Source organism: Triticum aestivum, chromosome 5D (genome assembly GCF_018294505.1).
Source record: "Triticum aestivum cultivar Chinese Spring chromosome 5D, IWGSC CS RefSeq v2.1, whole genome shotgun sequence".
In the NCBI taxonomy this organism is placed as follows: Eukaryota; Viridiplantae; Streptophyta; class Magnoliopsida; order Poales; family Poaceae; genus Triticum; species Triticum aestivum.
In genome coordinates this window covers 450,244,286-450,262,868 of record NC_057808.1, presented here as the reverse complement: position 1 = coordinate 450,262,868, position 18,583 = coordinate 450,244,286, and the positions used below count along the sequence as shown (strand labels likewise).

Sequence of the window (18,583 nt, the reverse complement as noted above, 5' to 3'; positions counted from 1 at the left end):
ACGTCCCGTCCCCGTCTTCACCGCCGTCGATCGCCCGCGCCGATCTCGTCGCCAGCACCACCGTGGTGAGCCTCTTGTTCTTATCTTCTTTCTGAAAGGAAAAAAATTCTTACTTTAGATAGATACTTGTCTAATTTGTTACTTTTATTATTCCTTCTTATTACATAGTGCGATGGTTTTGGTATCCGCCCCCGTCGGCCCTCGTCCTGTCTATGATTCGGATGTGGTATATATTATCTTTTTATAACTATTTGGTTCATTTATTGTTTATGACAAATATGCCGACCAACGTGACATAGATTTTATTTATCTAGGAGGTGGTTGAACCGGAAATTCTAACCGACCCTATTGTCAAGAGGTTAAATTTAGTTGAAGAAGAAAACAATTACTTGAAGGAAAAAAAAATTGAGGAGGAGAAGATGATATTGGAGTTGCATGTTGCGGATGTCGTCGATGATCACAAGATCAAGATGGATGCAATGCGCTTGAAGATTAGAAAGATTAGAAAATATGCCATTCATACCGAGGCTTGGTATCATTATGCCGTTGGATCAATTGTTACCTTGGTTGCGATTATGATCGCATTTGTTTTCGCATTGAAATGTTTTACATAGTTTCAATGTATGGTTTAATTCATTAGATGCTCTGGAGAGCTATATATATGTTGTTAGATGAGAACTATGTATGTACTTTGGTTTTAATGTGATGATGAACTTCTATTAATTTGGTCACTTAATTATCTATTCATGATGTTCTGTAATGGTTTTTGACACACTTAATTATATATAATGCACGCAGATGAACCGGCAATGGATGTACGGTGACAGACACACCTCCGAGTACATTAAGGGCGTGCATGATTTTCTCGAAGTGGCTGAGGCAAACAAGCAGAATGGTTTTATGTGTTGTCCATGCCCTATATGTGGGAATACGAAGTCTTACTCTGACGGAAAATCCTTCACACCCACCTGCTTTACAAGGGTTTCATGCCACACTATAATGTTTGGACGAGGCACGGAGAAATAGGGGTTATGATGGAAGACGGCGAAGAAGAAGAGGACGATGACAACTATGTGCCCCCTGAATACGGTGATGCTGCAACGGGGGAAGCTGCTGAAGATCAAGAGGAACCAGACGATGTGCCCAATGATGCTGCAAGGGGGGAAGCTGCTGAAGATCAAGAGGAACCAGTGCCCGATGATGATGATCTCCGCCGGGTCATTGTCGATGCAAGGACGCAATGCGAAAGTCAAAAGGAGAAGCTGAAGTTCGATCGCATGTTAGAGGATCACAAAAAAGGGTTGTACCCCAATTGCGAAGATGGCAACACAAAGCTCGGTACCGTACTGGAATTGCTGCAGTGGAAGGCAGAGAATGCTGTGCCTGACAAAGGATTTGAGAAGCTATTGAAAATATTGAAGAAGAAGCTTCCAAAGGATAACGAATTGCACGACAGTACATACGCAACAAAGAAGGTCGTATTGCCTCTAGGATTGGAGGTGCAGAAGATACATGCATGCCCTAATGACTGCATCCTCTACCGCGGTGCGTACCAGGATCTGAACGCATGCCTGGTATGCGGTGCATTGCGGTATAAGATCAGACGAGATGACCCTGGTGATGTTGACGGCCAGCCCCCCAGGAAGAGGGTTCCTGCGAAGGTGATGTGGTATGCTCCTATAATACCACAGTTGAAACGTCTGTTCAGAAACGAAGAGCATGCCAAGTTGATGCGATGGCACAGTGAGGACCGTAAGAAAGATGGAAAGTTGAGAGCACCCGCTGACGGGTCGCGGTGCAGAAAAATTGAGAGAAAGTACTGGGCTGAGTTTGCAGCTGACCCAAGGAACGTATGGTTTGGTTTAAGCGCGGATGGCATTAATCCTTTCGGGGAGCAGAGCAGCAATCACAGCACCTGGCCCGTGACTCTATGTATGTATAACCTTCCTCCTTGGATGTGCATGAAGCGGAAGTTCATTATGATGCCAGTTCTCATCCAAGGCCCTAAGCAACCCGGCAACGACATTGATGTGTACCTAAGGCCATTAGTTGAAGAACTTTTACAACTATGGAATGGAAACGGTGTATGTACGTGGGATGAGCACAAACAGGAGGAATTTAACCTGCACGCGTTGCTGTTTGTAACCATCAACGATTGGCCCGCTCTCAGTAACCTTTCAGGACAGACAAACAAGGGATACCACGCATGCACGCACTGTTTAGATGACACTGATAGTATATACCTGGACAAATGCAGGAAGAATGTGTACCTGGGCCATCGTCGATTTCTTCCGACCAACCATCAATGTCGAAAGAAAGGCAAGCATTTCAAAGGCGAGGCAGATCACCGGAAGAAGCCCGCCATGCGTACCGATGATCACGTACTTGCTATGGTCAATGATTTACATGTAATCTTTGGAAAGGGTCCCGGCGGACCAGCTGTTCCGAATGACGCTGAGGGACACGCACCCATGTGGAAGAAGAAATCTATATTTTGGGACCTACCCTACTGGAAAGAGCTAGATGTCCGCTCTTCAATCACGTGATGCACGTGACGAAGAACCTTTGCGTGAACCTGCTAGGCTTCTTGGGCATGTATGGGAAGACAAAAGATACACCTGAGGCACGGGAGGACCTGCAACGTTTGCACGAAAAAGACGGCATGCCTCCGAAGCAGTATGAAGGTCCTGCTAGCTACGCTCTTACGAAAGAAGAGAAAGAAATCTTCTTTGAATGCCTGCTCAGTATGAAGGTCCCGATTGGCTTCTCGTCGAATATAAAGGGAATAATAAATATGCCAGAGAAAAAGTTCCAGAACCTAAAGTCTCATGACTGCCACGTGATTATGACGCAACTGCTTCCGGTTGCATTGAGGGGGCTTCTACCGGAAAACGTCCGATTAGCCATTGTGAAGCTATGTGCATTCCTCAATGCAATCTCTCATAAGGTGATCGATCCAGAAATCATACCAAGGCTAAGGAGTGATGTGGCGCAATGTCTTGTCAGTTTCGAGCTGGTGTTCCCACCATCCTTCTTCAATATCATGACGCACGTCCTAGTTCATCTAGTCGACGAGATTGTCATTCTGGGGCCCGTATTTCTACACAATATGTTCCCCTTTGAGAGGTTCATGGGAGTCCTAAAGAAATATGTCCGTAACCGCGCTAGGCCAGAAGTAAGCATCTCCATGGGCCATCAAACAGAGGATGTCATTGGGTTTTGTGTTGACTTCATTCCTGGCCTTAAGAAGATAGGTCTCCCTAAATCGCGGTATGAGGGGAGACTGACTGGAAAAGGCACGCTTGGAGGGGACTCAATAATATGCAGGGACGGATATTCTTGGTCTCAAGCACACTACACAGTTCTACAGAACTCTACCTTGGTGACCCCGTATGTCGATGAACACAAGAACAGTCTGCGCTCCAAACACCCGGAGCAGTGTGACGACTGGATTACATGTGAACACATCAGGACTTTCAGCAGTTGGTTGGAAACACGTCTCAGAGGTGACACCACTGTTTGTGATGAGTTGTACTCGTTGTCCGGGGACCATCTTCGACTGTATTGACTTACAAAGGATACGAGATAAATGGGAATACATTTTACACGATCGCCCAAGATCAAAAGAGCACCAACCAAAACAGCGGTGTCCTCTTTGATGCAGCAACCGAGAGGGGAAAGGACACATATTATGGTTACATAATGGACATATGGGAACTTGACTATGGACATGATTTGAAGGTCCCTTTGTTTAAGTGCAAATGGGTCAATCTGTCAGGAGGCGGGGTACAGGTAGACCCACAGTACGGAATGACAACAGTGGATCTGAACAATCTTGGGTACACTGACAAACCGTTCGTCCTAGCCAATGATGTGGCACAGGTTATCTACGTGAAGGACATGTCTACCAGACCGAGAAAAAGAAAAGATAAGGAAGCGAATACATCATACGATGAGCCAAAGCGCCACATATTTCTTTTAGGAAAAAGGGACATTGTGGGAGTGGAGGGCAAGACAGACATGTCTGAAGATTATGAAAAGTTTCATGAAATTCCTCCCTTCAAAGTCAAGGCTGACCCAAGCATCCTGATAAACGATGAAGATTATCCATGGTTACGGCACAATAAGCAAATGACACAAGCGAAGAAAAAGTGGAGACTTTCTTCCGCAACTATTATGATGATACCATGCCAACTTTGTAACAGACGAGTATGATACCATTGTCCGTTTTGTACACGAAGTGCATCTAGTTTTTTCCGTAACCCTCTCAACTTTCTTGCACATGCTATGTGGATGAAATGATGATACCATGCCAACTTTCAACCTTTTCAGAGTTCATTTGAAATGCTTTTCAATTTTAGGGTCTTATAGATCAAAATAATTAGTAAATGCATAAAAAATAACAGGCCAAAAATTAAAAATTATGCCACCTACTGGGCCACCACGGCCTGAATACGATTAGAAACCCATCCATGGGCCAGGATTCAGGCCCGCAGAAGGCCCAGTAGGCCCACAGGCATGTATAGAGAGGTTAGGCCCGTAAGCCTGCTTTAGAGAGGAGCTCGACAGCTCAGGCGCACCGCACCTTATAAACAGGTGCGGCTCTCTCTCAGCTAGCAAGGTGGGACTAAACTCCCACCACCACGCCGCTGTGCAAGGCCATTGGTCCCGGTTGGTGGCACGAACCGGGACCAATTCCACCCTTTGGTCCCGGTTGGTGCTACGAACCAGTACTAATGAGGCTGTGGCCCCACGAGCACCTTTAGTACCGGTTCGTGGCACGAACCGGTACTAGAGTTTCTTACTAAGCAGTTTTTTAGTCCCACCTCGCGAGCTGAGAGGCACTAGGAGCAGTTTATAAGCCCTGAGTGCAGAGACGATGAAGAAGAGGCGCAATGCTCACGTTGCTTAGCTTCAAGCCTTGAGGAGTAAGGTAGACTGCATGGAGCTATGTGCAGTGCAGTCTACACTATTCCGAAAGGCTTGAAGCAAATCAACGAGCATTGCGCATCTTTTTTATTTTTAATAACTTATTACAACTCCGAACTTCTTGTGTTCCGACAAAATAAAATAAACTTTAATAAAATTTATGAAACTAAAATTAACAAAGTATTTTCTGTTCAAAACATTATAAGAAACCTCTAGTATTATTGAAACTAAAATCATATAAAATTGATGCAACTAAAATTATCGAAGTATTTTCTGTTCAAAATCATTAAAAGCAAAAAGAATTTTCATAAAGAACTTTTTTTGATAGAAACTTTAATAGCAAAAAAGAATTATCATAAACTAAAAAAAATAAGTAATTAGAAACAAAATAAAATAAAACAAATAAGTTTTTTGTTGTAAGTAGAAACAAAACAAAATAAATAAAGCAAAAAAGAAAACAAAAAAACTAAATACAACAAAAAAAATTGTTGGGGCGCTGCCCGATGGGCCCTCCAACCCTCGGGTTTGCAAATACAGGCCCAGAAGGGCTAGAGGGCTCAACGGGCAGCGCGCCAAAGTTAGGCCCAGAAGCCTGCTATAGAGAAGAGTTCGAGACAGCAGCCGCAGCGGGGCTTATAAACCACTCCGAGCCCCTCTCAACTAGCGAGGTGGGACTAAAATTTTGGCCGCGACGCGGGCAGCAAGAGGCCTTTGGTCCCGGTTGGTGCCACCAACCGGGACTAAAGGGGTGCATTGGTACCGGTTCGTGGCACCAACCGGGACCAATGCCCCCCCTTTAGTCCCGGTTGGTGCCACCAACCGGGACCAAAGGCCGCCGCTTCCCGCCCTTTGCATTGCTGAAAAGAGGGCTTTGGTCCCGGTTGGTGGCACCAACCGGGACTAATGCCTACCTTTAGTCCCGGTTGGTGCCACGAAACGGGACTAAAGACTTTGCTATATAAGCAAACACTTAGGAAATTTTTCAGAGTTCATCTGCAGTTTGCCCCGACGACGCCGACGCCGCCAGGCTGCCCCGACGCCGCCCGCCGCCCCCGCCGTCGCCGTCGCCCGCGCCCGTCGTCGCCGTCGCCGTTGCCCGCGCCCTCGCCGTCAGCCGCGCCCCTGCCCCAACACGCGCCGCCCCGGCTCGTCCCCGTCGTCGCCGTCGCCCTGCCCCGCCCTTCGCCGCCGACGCCTCTGCCCCTGCCCCGACCACGCCGCCGTCGCCTCTGCCCCTGCCCCGACGCGCCGCCGTCGCTTTGGTCAGGGCCGGCACTGCCCCCTTCCTCCCTGTCTTTTTATTGCATTTTTATAAAAATGTATATATGTATGTTCATGTATATATGTTCTCTGTGTATATATATGTATGTTCATGTATATATGTTCTATGTGTATATATGTTCTTTGTGTATATGTTCATGTATATATGCAAAAGATAGATTTTTAGAAAAGTTAGAATTTTTTTCTGTTCATAGATTTTTTTGGTGATATTAATTATTGTAGAATATGCAAATGTTTGTATATTCATATGAACAATGCATTAGGCAAAACCTTTACTTTTTTCAAAATTTTCTATTTGAACATTTTTTTATGAATGAGAGGAAAAAGGAAAATAAGAAGAGGAAGAAAGGAGAAGAAGAGGAGAGGAAGAAGAGGAGAAATAAATAAGAAGAGGAAAAAAGAAGAAAAAGAAGAGGAGAAGAAGAAAGGAATAGAAGAGAAGAAGAAAAAATAGAAAAAATTCTATTTTTTCTTCTTCTCTCCTCTATTCCTTTCTTCTTCTCCTCTTTTTTTTCTTCTTTTTTTCTTCGATCTTCTCCTCTATTCCTTTTCTTCTTCTCCTCTTTTTATTTCTTCTTCGTTTTCTTATGTTTTATCGGGTCTGTCGTCGTCGATATACCCCTCTCCCGATAACTTCAACACGAGGGGGGGTCGATATACCCTCTCCCCGATATTATTATTTTCCCATGTACGTATGTCGTCGTTGTCGATATAAGCCCCTCCCGATAACTTCAACACGTGGGGGGGGGTCGATATACCCCCTCCCCGATAACATTATTTTCCCATGTATGTATGTCGTCGTTGTCGATATATATAACTCCCTCCCAGATAACTTCGACATGATGGACGGTCGATATTTATACCCCCTCTCGACTGTGATAACTTATAGCACGGGAGCACCACCCGGCCCTCTCGCTCGACCAAAACTCTAGAGGACACCCAAACTCTAGAAAAAAACGATGTCGGTCTCCTACCCCCTCCCGCCGCGCCCCTACCCTTGAAGCGTTGCCGAGGCCACCCCAAACCCGGAATAAGCTAGGTCTACGTTTGCACTAATATATCCACCTGTTGTCATGTTTGTGTAATAATTGCCATGTTGTAATATTTGCAGAAACAATGGAGCACGGACGAGACGAGCAAGCAGAAGAGGTGTTGGGGGACATAATCTTAGCCGGAGGTGATATCTTGTCGTATCTTAACGACAATGATGGTCTGGAAGAACAGGGTGAAGAAGAAGGATACGGTGATCGAAGAGTGGAGGAGGAAAGACATGATTATGATGGCTCCGGTGACCCAATGCTGGTGCAAGAAGGAGCCCGTGGTGATGGCTCCGGTGACCGAACAGAGTCCGGCCAGGTAAATATATTAGTTAAGCCTGTGCTGACTAGCTAATTGATGCATTCATTGTTTTGGTATGTACACATATTAATTAACACTCGTCTTTCTTCTTTTTTCTAGCCCTCCGGATCGAGCACAACTGCGGTAAAGAGACGAGGCCCGAAGAGAAAGTTGCGCTCGGATGAAAGGTTTGAGATCACAGCAATCGCGCGCGACGGCCAACCGATTGAACCCATCCGGACAAAGGATGCATTTGCTGCTCAGTGCGGGGTTCTAGTTAGGGACAAGATCCCGATCGGCATCCAGCAATGGTATAAGCCTAAGAAGGAAGACCCTGAGGTGTCTTATGTCAATGATATGCAGAAAGATGATCTTTGGACTGAGCTGAAGGCAAATTTCACCCTACCGCCAGAGGAGGATCCGGAGAAGCCAGTTAAAGGGCAATTAATCAAGTCTCATGCTCTTAAGAAGATGGCAGACCTATTCAGGACGTGGAAGAATGAGCTGAAAACGTTTGTCGACAAAGAAGAGACACCAGAATTCATCGGCCGGTATGAGAAGATCAGAGATCACTGGCCCGCATTTGTGGCCCACAAGACATCGGAAAAGAGTAAGAAGATGTCAGCGACAAACAAGAAGAATGCTACGAAGAAGAAGCTTCACCATCGCACGGGGTCAGGTGGCTACCTCAAAGCCCGACCTAAGTGGGCCAAGGCTGAGAATGATCTGCTTGAAAAAGGGATCGAACCACAGACAATGAACTGGACAGACCGTTGCCGGACTTGGTTCTTCGGGGCTGGCGGAACCTTGGACCCTGTATCAGGGAGGTGCGTTTGGACGAACGAGCTTTTGAGAATACCAGTCAAGAAGATTCAGCAATATATCGATGCAGCGCAGGAAGGGACGTTCGTTCCAGACAGAGAGAATGACGAGCTCACAATGGCCCTCGGGAATCCTGAGCACCCTGGACGGACACGAGGCACGCCAGGCTCCGTTCCGTGGAAGGCTGGTTTTCCGGACACGGGCGGTTACAAAAGCCAGGAGAGGAGGAAAAAAGTGGAGCAGATCCAAATTCAGAAGCTGCACGAAAGGGTTCAAGCGCTAGAGGAATGAGACGGCAATCGACATGCAGAAACTACCCCCGAAGCTACACCGCCATCTCAGCGGAGAAGCAGCGTGGCTTCCACCGAGCTGCTTCAGCTGGAGCATGTCTTGACGGCTCCTGGTAGCTACCCCGTGGATGCTATCACGGAGTCTCAACATTGCCACCTTATGGCGGAATGGCAGAACTTCAAAGTCAAGGCGGCTGTTGGCTCTGTTTTACCTCCTGAACCCGGCGCAACCTACCACTGCCGGCCGATTCCAGAAGGATATGCTAGGGTGATGGTGGATGAAATAACGGAGGGATTTGAGGAGCTCCAGCTTGACCACTCTACCGGTGAAGGGGAGACTCGGCTGGGTTCTGCTCTGAAGACTCCATGCCTATGGCGGAAGGAGCTCATCAACCTTCTGAACTGGACGGCTCCGGCGAGTAAGGGCACTCCGCCTCCTCCTCTGCCTCCTCCTCCGGCGAGTGATCAGGGCACTCAGCCTCCTCTTCCGGCGCGTGGCGGCACTCCGCCTCCTCCTCCGGCGAGTGATCAGGGCACTCAGCCTCCTTCTCCGGCGCGTGGCGGCACTCCGCCTCCTTCTCCGCCTGCGCCGGCGCGCCAGAGCAGCCAGCCTCCTCCTTCTCCGCCTCGTCAGCAAGGGCGGAAGAGACCCGCCGCCGCTCTGGCTGCTCCGGCGCGTCGTAGTCCTTCTCCTCCGCCTCGTTAGCAAGGAAAGAAGACAGCCGCAGCCGCTCCGTCTGCTCTGCCGGTGTCTAGTAGTACAGCTGCCAGAGGCGGGAGGCAATACAGATTCGGTCCTTCTCTGAAGACTCTAGAGCAGTTACCATACGAGAGGACCGAGGAGGAAACCAGGAAGATCGTGTGAGCCGAAGTGACAAACTTCTTTGAAGGGGTGAAAGCAAAGAAACATCCACCTCCGGAGGAGAAGGTAGATCCGGTGAAAGCAAAGCGCACTCTGGCTGCCCTGACAAAACCACCAAAGTCTCCGCCGAGAGGCAACTATGAGCGCATTCTTGCAAAGACATATGCCGAAAAGGAGCGGTCGGGAAGTACTGTCAGTGATCAAAGGTTAAAAGAACGACGAGCTGGGAAAAAAATTGCCCAGCTCGGCGAACAAGCGAACCAATCGTGCCCCCCGCTCAAGGTGTCAAAAGACATCGTCGCTAATGATCCGAGGATGGTGGCCGGTTATAGCATCTTGGAGATTATCTACCCAACGATGTACATTATGAAATCATGGAGGTCGACGAACACAAATACCATTACGGGAAGCCTCTCGTCAAAGATGAAAGATCTCTAACAACGATGATGCGAAGATTACATGATTGGTACATGAAAACCTGCAGAGAGTCTGATGGGATGAATACTTTGACGCTGAGAGTTAAACCGGAGCATGACCTCGTTGGAATTGATCTGCTGAATGTTCCATTTGAGGATTTCTTCCAGTTTTACAATCAAAAGGCCCTCGATAAAACAACGATCACTTGCTACTGTCTGTAAGTAGTACTACTTCTGTCATTAAGTCTCTCTATATAGGTCAGCTCTTTCATTGCATGTATTTATAATTATCCTCACTATATTATGCAGATTGAAGATCGCCGAATTGAAGAAAAGACAAATCGGTGACATTGGGTTCATTAACACAAATCTCATAGATGCATATACGGTTGAAAAAGATGCCAAAGAAGCCGAGGCCAACTTGCTACGATCGTTGGTATTAAATCAAAACAAAGATATAATACTCTTTCCTTACAACTTCAAGTGAGTGTTACTGTCTTATGCATATTCGTTTTCCCTTATTAGTCCAAGTTATGATAATGTAATTGATGACTTATGCATGCATACACAGCTTCACTATATTCTCCTAGAGATTAAGCTTGAGCAGGGAGTAGTAACCGTCTTAGACTCGAGACGAAAAGATCCCCAGGACTATGCGAACATGACTCAAATGCTCGAGAAGTAAGTTAAATCGATCATTATCCACCATATCAGCAACTTTGTTCATTTCCTGATATCAAGTAATTGTTTTCTTTGTCTGGCAGGGTTTGGAGAAAATTCACCACAAAAGCTCCGGGACTGCCGAAGAAGCTGCAATTTAAACACCCGAAAGTAAGTACTATAGTAGCATGTTCCGCGCATCTCCTAGTGATTCAAACGCTAGTTTCATCAATACCATTTAGCATACTTGCTTATCAGTTTGATTGACCTCTATTTCTTGTAAAGTGGTTGTGGCAGGAAGCCGGGAATAATTACTGTGGATACTACGTTTGCGAGTCCATCCGCTACACGACCTGTGAGCGGGGCTACTCTGACGAACAATATGAAGTGCGTAAGCAATAATATTCACAATTTTATTTTATTACCATCATTTCTGTTGAGTTTCATTTATTCATATATATATGTATTGACCCCCTTCTTCAAATTAGATGTTTCGGAAGCGGGATGAACTCCTAGCACCAGATCGTATGCGAGCAATTCAAGAGGAATTGGCGGCATTCTTCCTTGACCACGTGATCGCTGAAAACAGAGAATACTATGTGGACCCTGTGTTCTTACAATTTAATTAGGAGATTGTATTGTAAGAGATAATTATTGTATATATGTAGCCGGTAGTGTCGGATAGATATACAAGAACTTGTTGTTCGACCAATCTCTCGGAGAAGGAGAGGTGGTCGATATCACTTCTCTCTGTATGCATATGTTCATGACAATCTTCTGTTTCCTTCATTTGATTACTAGCTAGCGTGTCTAGTCCTCTCCATACGCATATAGTACGTAGCGTCGACCAAGCACGGAGATAAGAGAGGACACTTCTCTCTATTAATTAGCTAGCTAACACAATATATGAAACACCTAAATTAACCCCCCCAAAACCCCCAACCCCCCCCCTTCAAAGAAAACAAAAACCCCAGCCCCTGAAATGCTGACGCGTGGATGCCTATTGGTCCCGGTTGGTGGCACCAACCGGGACAAAAGGCCCTGCCTATTGGTCCCGGTTGGTGGCACCAACCGGGACAAAAGGCCCTGCCTATTGGTCCCGGTTGGTGGCACCAACCGGGACCAAAGGCCCCCCTGCCTGGACTGGCAGCAGCGGCCACGTGGAGGACCTTCTGTCCCGGTTCGTGTAAAAACCGGGACTAAAGGGTTAGGGCTTTAGTAACGACCCTTTAGTCCCGGTTCGAAAACCGGGACAAAAGGCCCTTACAAACCGGGGTAAAAGCCCCATTTCCTACTAGTGTTAAAATTGGAGGTTTAACTTAAAATTTGTTGTTATTGCAGAAAATAGACGGCGTCGCTGAAATACATCCTGAAGAATGATGTTAGGGAGGTTTCTTCACATTCACACTTCATGGACTGGAAAGTGGTACTTAGGGTTGCCTTATTTCTGACATCCGTCAAAATTGGATATAAGAAGTGGTGCGGAATGACACGCGGAGCAGATTCTATTAATTTTACCACTCTTTGCAAGGCATGGGCAATTGTACTATACTACTTAGGGCATCTTCGATGCCAACCCACCAATTGCCCGGAAGCGTCTGGACCGAGCTGTCCAGACGCTACAAGTCATCCAACGGGTCACATATTTGTCCTTGGACCAATTCGCACGTCCGCTTTTCCGTAAATCGGAAGCAAACAAGGGTGCTTTGTGAGTACAAATATCCGCCACATAGGACTCCCACAAACCCGGCCCACCCAAAACCAAGGCAGAGCCCGCGCATTTGGAGCGGTTTGCACTGTTTCCGCACCAACCCCCTTTCTCCATGCTCTCCGCTCCGATCGCTGCCGTTATCCGCCCAATTCATGCCCTTTTCGCTTCGGCTACCACATGGACCCGCACGAAGAGCTGCTGGAGCCAGCAGAGTGGAGAATCCAGAGAAGGTGGCTGCCCAGAAGATCAACTTGGCAACACGGCAAGCCCGCCGCCGCAGAGAAAATGCAAAGGATGGGGTAGCCGGAAAAAAGAAGGGTCGCGGGTGTCGCTGGCAGGGTTGGGGGTAAGGTGTCGGGACCGGGCGGTGCCGGGGACAAGTAGCGCACCTTGCCGCAGCTGTCCATGCACACACCACCCTGGCCGAAGAAATAGCATCGACTCTACTTCTACGCCACTAGGTAGCTTGGCTGACAGTAATCGCCCACGGCCTCCTCTGCCGGGTACGTATTGCGTCGACGTAAACACAACGCCACTCCGTTTTCCTGACTCATCATTGCCTCATCTTGTCTGGTCACGGAAGCCGGGCATGGATCAGCTCGGTGCTCGTTCTGTGTTCACTGGTATGTCTCCATCGGGTGAGACGGTGTATGACAACACAGACATGCAGTTGATGGAGATGATCCATGACGGAGGCGAAGGCGGAGGCTGCTACTAGGACGGACAAGTGGATGATTCAGAGTCGAAGGTGCAACTTGTTGGCCGGCTATGCTCTATGTATTGGTCATTTAGCCAGATATGCACATTGTTGACAATGACTTTTCTTATAGTGATTCCGTGCATGAAACTTGTTCTTGAAGGTGTAGAAGAAGAGCTTCATCCTAAAGCATTGTTGGTTGAAGTTGAATGCACAACCATAGTGACAAAATGGCATTATCAATTCCATCAAGACCGTCGACATGGACAATGAGGAAGAAGTGGGTGATCCAACCGACCAGCAAAAGAGTCGCCCAAAAAGGTTAGAAGGGGGTCCTTGGAAGGAAGTGAGAGGAGGAGAAGATGAAGCGAGAACGGGCGGCTGCCAAGATGACTTAGAGGTTTGAGGACATCTAGGCAAAGAAGGAGTCATATATTAAGCACTATGACGTGAAGGATGAAAAGGAGGCAGAAATGTTTACCCTCTTGGCGGCGGCAACCGAGAATAAGATTGACATCGAAAAGAAGAAGACCAAACTCGACGAGAAAAAGGTCGTGCTCGCAGCCTGTTTGGAGGATACCAACATGTTGACCATGAGGATGGATGAGTTGGATGCCGATGCGGTGATGATCATACACACAATTCGTGTTAGGATGTTGGAAGTGCTTGGCGGCGGAGGAGAAGGAGGCAGCTGGTGAGGGGAAGCAGGCCGCAGTGTGAGCAAGGAGGCTCGGATAGCCATTTTTTGCACGGACAACCAGACTAGAACTTTTGTGATCGGGCGTATGTAATAACTATGAACATCCGTTTCTTTTTTATATTGATTGGGCTCTATGAACACCACACTTTAATATTCTCATATTGCTATGTGTTTGAAATGAAATTAGCCGGACTTGGGCAGACATTTATGGGATGCGGTTGGATGGCTGACTCCCGTATCAGTGTCCACGGATTGGTCCTGATCAGTCCATGGACAAATAGTGTGTTCATTTTAGGAGATGACGTTGGAGATGCCCTTACTGTTAGCGCTGTGAAGTGTACCGTGAAACACCTCTAAAAAGAAGTATTTGTGCCGTTGCATTCATACTTGTTTTGAATTTTTGGTCCTCTTCCTTACTTCCACGTGTGAGGTGTTGTGTTGATCTTCTTTTTTTGGCGAGAAATGTTGTGTTAATCTTCCCTCCAAAAAGAATCTGTAATATTGATGCAGACTGGTTGTGGCGTATGGAGAAGATCTGGCTCTCCTGTGGGGAGATCAAGGACCGGGTGCTCATTTTTAGGAGATTCGATTTTGTCAGCAAGGAAGTCAGACGTACAAACTAAGCTCCTAGTTGACTTAGTCAAAAATTCATTGCTCTTTAGGCTGTCACAAATACAAAATATAAATGGTGCGAATTAGTCTTCAAGCTTAGGCACATGTAATCTGCAGATTTAACCATTTTTTATACTGGCTAGTGGTTAGCTTTCCATAATCAATAACCATCTTTGGTGGTTAGTTACATAAGCGGTTGAGAAAGAGGGATCAATGCAAATTGAAGGTAATGCATGTCCAGAATGGAAATATAATGATGCATATAGAAACAAGAAATATACAAGAGTTCAACACATATTCTTCATACAAATCACAGACTGAATCAGTGATTCTACATGTAACAATAACAGCAGGATTGCTCCAAAATAAATAAAACCAGTCACAAGCACGGCAAAACTACCGAGGATATCTTGCAGACAAATTAAACTCTTCTTCTAGGCTATGACGCCTGCTCGCTTCCGGCAGGCTTGTTCCTCCGATGGTAGATGCATAACCCACTGCCACATATTTCCTGTCATCTTTTTCTGTTGGCAGATCACCCATGGCACGCTCCTTGGGCGCTTGGAGAGCTTCCAGTGCCATCTCTACTTGCCTCATGGTTGGTCGCTCCTCTGCTCTCAGTTTCATGCATGACACAGCAAGATAGCTACTTCTTCCACTTCAGTACCTGCCTCCTCTAAAACTTGTGGATCTAGTATCTCGGCCAGATTGCCTTCGGCAAGTAGTTCAACAAACTGCATGACAAGCCCATCACCTTCAGATGATCTATAGGAAGATGGATTCTTCCTAGTAAGCAACTCAACGAGAAGGACTCCAAAGCTATAGACATCACTACATTCCGTTAGGCGTCCCGTGTAGTAGTACATAGGGTCTAAGTACCCTATAGTTCCTTGCACTGCGGTTATTGTTGTTAACCCTGTTTTATCCATGGGAATGTACCTCGAAGCTCCAAAATCTGAAATTTTTGCTATCAAGGCATCGTCAAGAAGTATGTTGGAAGGCTTGATATCCATGTGTATAACAGGCACTGTTACGGAAGAATGAAGGTAACCAAGAGCTTTGCCTATTTCACTTGCGATCCTTAACCTATCATCCCAAGATAGTGATCCTAGTGCTCCCGTGTGAAGATGGTCACTAAGGGTTCCATTGCAGATAAACTCATAGGCTAGTAAAGGGACTTCTGTCTCGAGGCAACATCCATGGAGCTTTACAATGTTCCTATGGTTGATTTGCGATAGTATGGCAACCTCATTTATAAACTCATCGATTTCTCTCTTGACCACGATATTTGACTTCTTGATGGCCACGACATGCAAGTCTGACAAAATCCCCTTGTAAACAGTGCCATGCCCTCCTCCACCGAGCCTACGAACTTGATCGAAATTGTTGGTGGCCTTTTGTAGCTCCTCCAAGGGGATTATCATCCTCTCCGCAATGTCTGCCCTATGAGACACTAACTGCTTCAACAATTGTCCACGATTTTGATTAAAGAACTTCTGTCTCATCATCTTTCCCTTGTGTTGCTCAATATCACGGATTATGAGAAGTGCGCCAAGAATCAAAAGTAGAATGCATGGGCCACTAGCAACGGAAAGACCAATGATTAAACCCGAGCGACCTGAGAAATAATACACAACATTTGTTTAACTGCTATTGTTTGCTCAGTCACGTTTGGATGGTATGCCTGAAATAATTACCATGAACTTCTCAGTTGTTGCATACCTGTGTTTACAGACTTAAAGCAGCCGCCGGATATGGAGTAGTTGCCATGGAACCCTTCGGGGCAACGGCACCGGAACGTCCCGGGTAGTTCCTCGCAGTCTCCGAAACATCCATGTTCTTCTTTCTGATCACACTCCTTGATATCTATATTTATATATGTATAGAAAATGTAATCCAATGTCTTACAGTAGCACAAAGTAGCTTTATGAACGACAACAACAACAACAACATGATTCACATTCATACATACCTTGGCATCCGCCAGTGAGGTAAGGGTTGCCCTGGTACCCTTCGGGGCAACGGCACTGGAACGTCCCCGGTAGTTCCTCGCAGTCTCCGAAACATCCATGTTCTTCTTTCTGATCACACTCTTTGATATCTATATTTATATATGTATGGAAAAATTAATCCAATGTCTTATTAAAAAAGTAGCAAAAAGTAGCATTATGAACAACAACGACATGATTCGCATGCATGCATACCTTGGCATCCGCCGGTGATATAAGGGTTGCCCTGGTACCCCTCCTTGCACTCGCACGAATTGCCTCTTACTGGAAAATATGCGGCGGCTCTGGGTTCGCTGTTGGTGCTCTTGCAGATTCTCCAGGCTGCCTCACCGGGGTATTTCATATCATGGGACGTGCCCTGCGGCACCACCCAACTGAGAATCAAGGGGACCCGCAGAATGGTCTTCTGCCACTGGCCACGCGTTGGGTCTGTCAGATCTGTGGACAAATCCCTGTGAAACCAGCCCGTCTCAGCGATGAGCACGCTTTATCCATATTAAATTTCTCAAGAATCTTTTGGATATAAGCAGACTGGTGAACAAGTATTCCTGAAGGAAGATGTTCAAGTTGTAAGCCCAAACAAAATTTAGTCTTACCTAGATCTTTCATCTCAAACTTCGTCTTAAGATGATTACTTGCCTCATGTATTTCTTGTGTAGTCCCAATGATATTCAGATCATCCACATACACAGAAATAATGCAAAATCCATTCTTAGATTTCTTAATAAACACACATGGGCAATCACTGTTGTTTGAGTAACCCTTCTGGAGAAGGAATATACTCAGTCGGTTATACCACATTCTTCCTGACTGCTTCAAGCCATACAATGACTTCTGAAGCTTTACGCAATACATGTTGCAATTAGCCTTTGGATTCAGAAGCTTCATTCCCTCAGGAACTTCCATATAAATATCTGAATCCAGTGACCCATACAAATATGCAGTCACAACATCCATCAGTTGGATAGACAAATTCATTTTCACTGCCAGTGATATTAAATATCGGAACGTTGTTCCACTCATAACAGGAGAATATGTTTCATCATAATCGATGCCGGGTCTCTACGTGAACCCCTGTGCTACAAGCCTCGCCTTATATCTCACCACCTCATTGTTCTCATTCCTCTTACGAACAAAAACCCATTTTGCTCCCACAGGGAACACATGCTGAGGAGTGGGTATTACAGCAGTAAATACCCCTCTTTTTATGAGCGAGCGCAATTCATCCTCAATTGCTGCCTTCCATTTGGACCAGTCTGAGCGCTTCATGCACTCTGCCATGGACTTAGGTTCTCGATCCAAATCAAGGCCTTCTGCAATTCTAGAGGCGAAATAAATATCGACCACTATAGTCTTTCTATTGTATGATTCTCCTGAATCAATATAATTAATGGATATCTCATCAATACCTTTTGATCCTTTGTGATTTCCCTCAACAGTTGGATCAAGGTCTTCCGATGTCCCAACACCAAAATTTGTGTGCACACTCGTGCTGGGTTCTGGATGTCCAACATCCTTCATGTGTCCTTCAACCCTAGGTTGACTATCAACATTTTGTTGACTTGCATTTACTATTTGAGGATTCCTCATTCCCCTTGGACGCTTCTGCAAAGCCTTGTCCTTTGTGTCCAGATTCCTCCCCCTCTTAGGTGGCTGAGTAGATCTATGGGTCACATCCACTCTCTCTGGCACATTCATAGCGGGAACATTTGATTTTGTGACACCTTTATAATCAGTAAATGCATCTGGCAGATTATTTGCAATATTTTGCAAATTTATAATCTTCTGAACCTCCAGTTTAGATTCATTCGTACGTGGATCTAAGGACTGGATGCCTTTCACATCCCAATCTATTTCCCGGCATTCTTTGTGGTTATTCTCTCCCCCTAATGCCGGAAAATTGTCCTCATCAAAAATGCAATCAGCGTACCGAGCTGTAAATAAATCCCCTGTCAGGGGTTCCAGGTACTTAATGATTGGCGGAGAATTATACCCCACATAGATCCCCATTCGTCTATGAGGGCCCATTGATGTACGCTGCGGTGGTGAGATCGATACATATACCGCACAACCGAATTGCCGCAGATGGGAAATACTTGGCTGGTTTCCACGTACTAATTGCAACGGGGAGACCGTATGATATGCAGTTGGTCGAATTTGTATCAATTCTGCAGCATGTAAAACTGCATGACCCCAACATGAAGCTGGAAGATTACTATTTTGCAGGAGCGGTCTTGCTATCAACTTGATCCTCTT

General features: G+C 46.2%; 1 protein-coding gene across 1 annotated transcript; it reads right to left on the bottom strand.

Moving 5' to 3' along the window:
- Nucleotides 1-14,714: 14,714 nt before the first annotated feature.
- LOC123120891 (putative wall-associated receptor kinase-like 16) lies at nt 14,715-17,284 on the bottom strand. The gene is made up of 6 exons (XM_044540867.1): nt 17,124-17,284; nt 16,523-16,812; nt 16,291-16,419; nt 16,041-16,184; nt 14,986-15,936; nt 14,715-14,932 (listed from the first exon to the last, which is right to left on the bottom strand). Exons 1-6 carry the CDS (start codon nt 17,282-17,284, stop codon nt 14,715-14,717), a joined length of 1,893 nt encoding a protein of 630 aa, XP_044396802.1.
- Between the last annotated feature and the right edge of the window lie 1,299 nt (nt 17,285-18,583).

What these genes read in the sequence shown, in the direction of transcription:
- LOC123120891 (XM_044540867.1), bottom strand. Translation starts at nt 17,284, where the DNA reads ATGGATGTTGTGACTGCATATTTGTATGGGTCACTGGATTCAGATATT. An exon ending in CCTCACTGGCGGATGCCAAG is followed by an intron (nt 16,185 to 16,290) that starts GTATGTATGAAT and finishes ATATAAATATAG; the next exon opens with ATATCAAGGAGTGTGATCAG. An exon ending in CTTTAAGTCTGTAAACACAG is followed by an intron (nt 15,937 to 16,040) that starts GTATGCAACAAC and finishes ATTATTTCTCAG; the next exon opens with GTCGCTCGGGTTTAATCATT.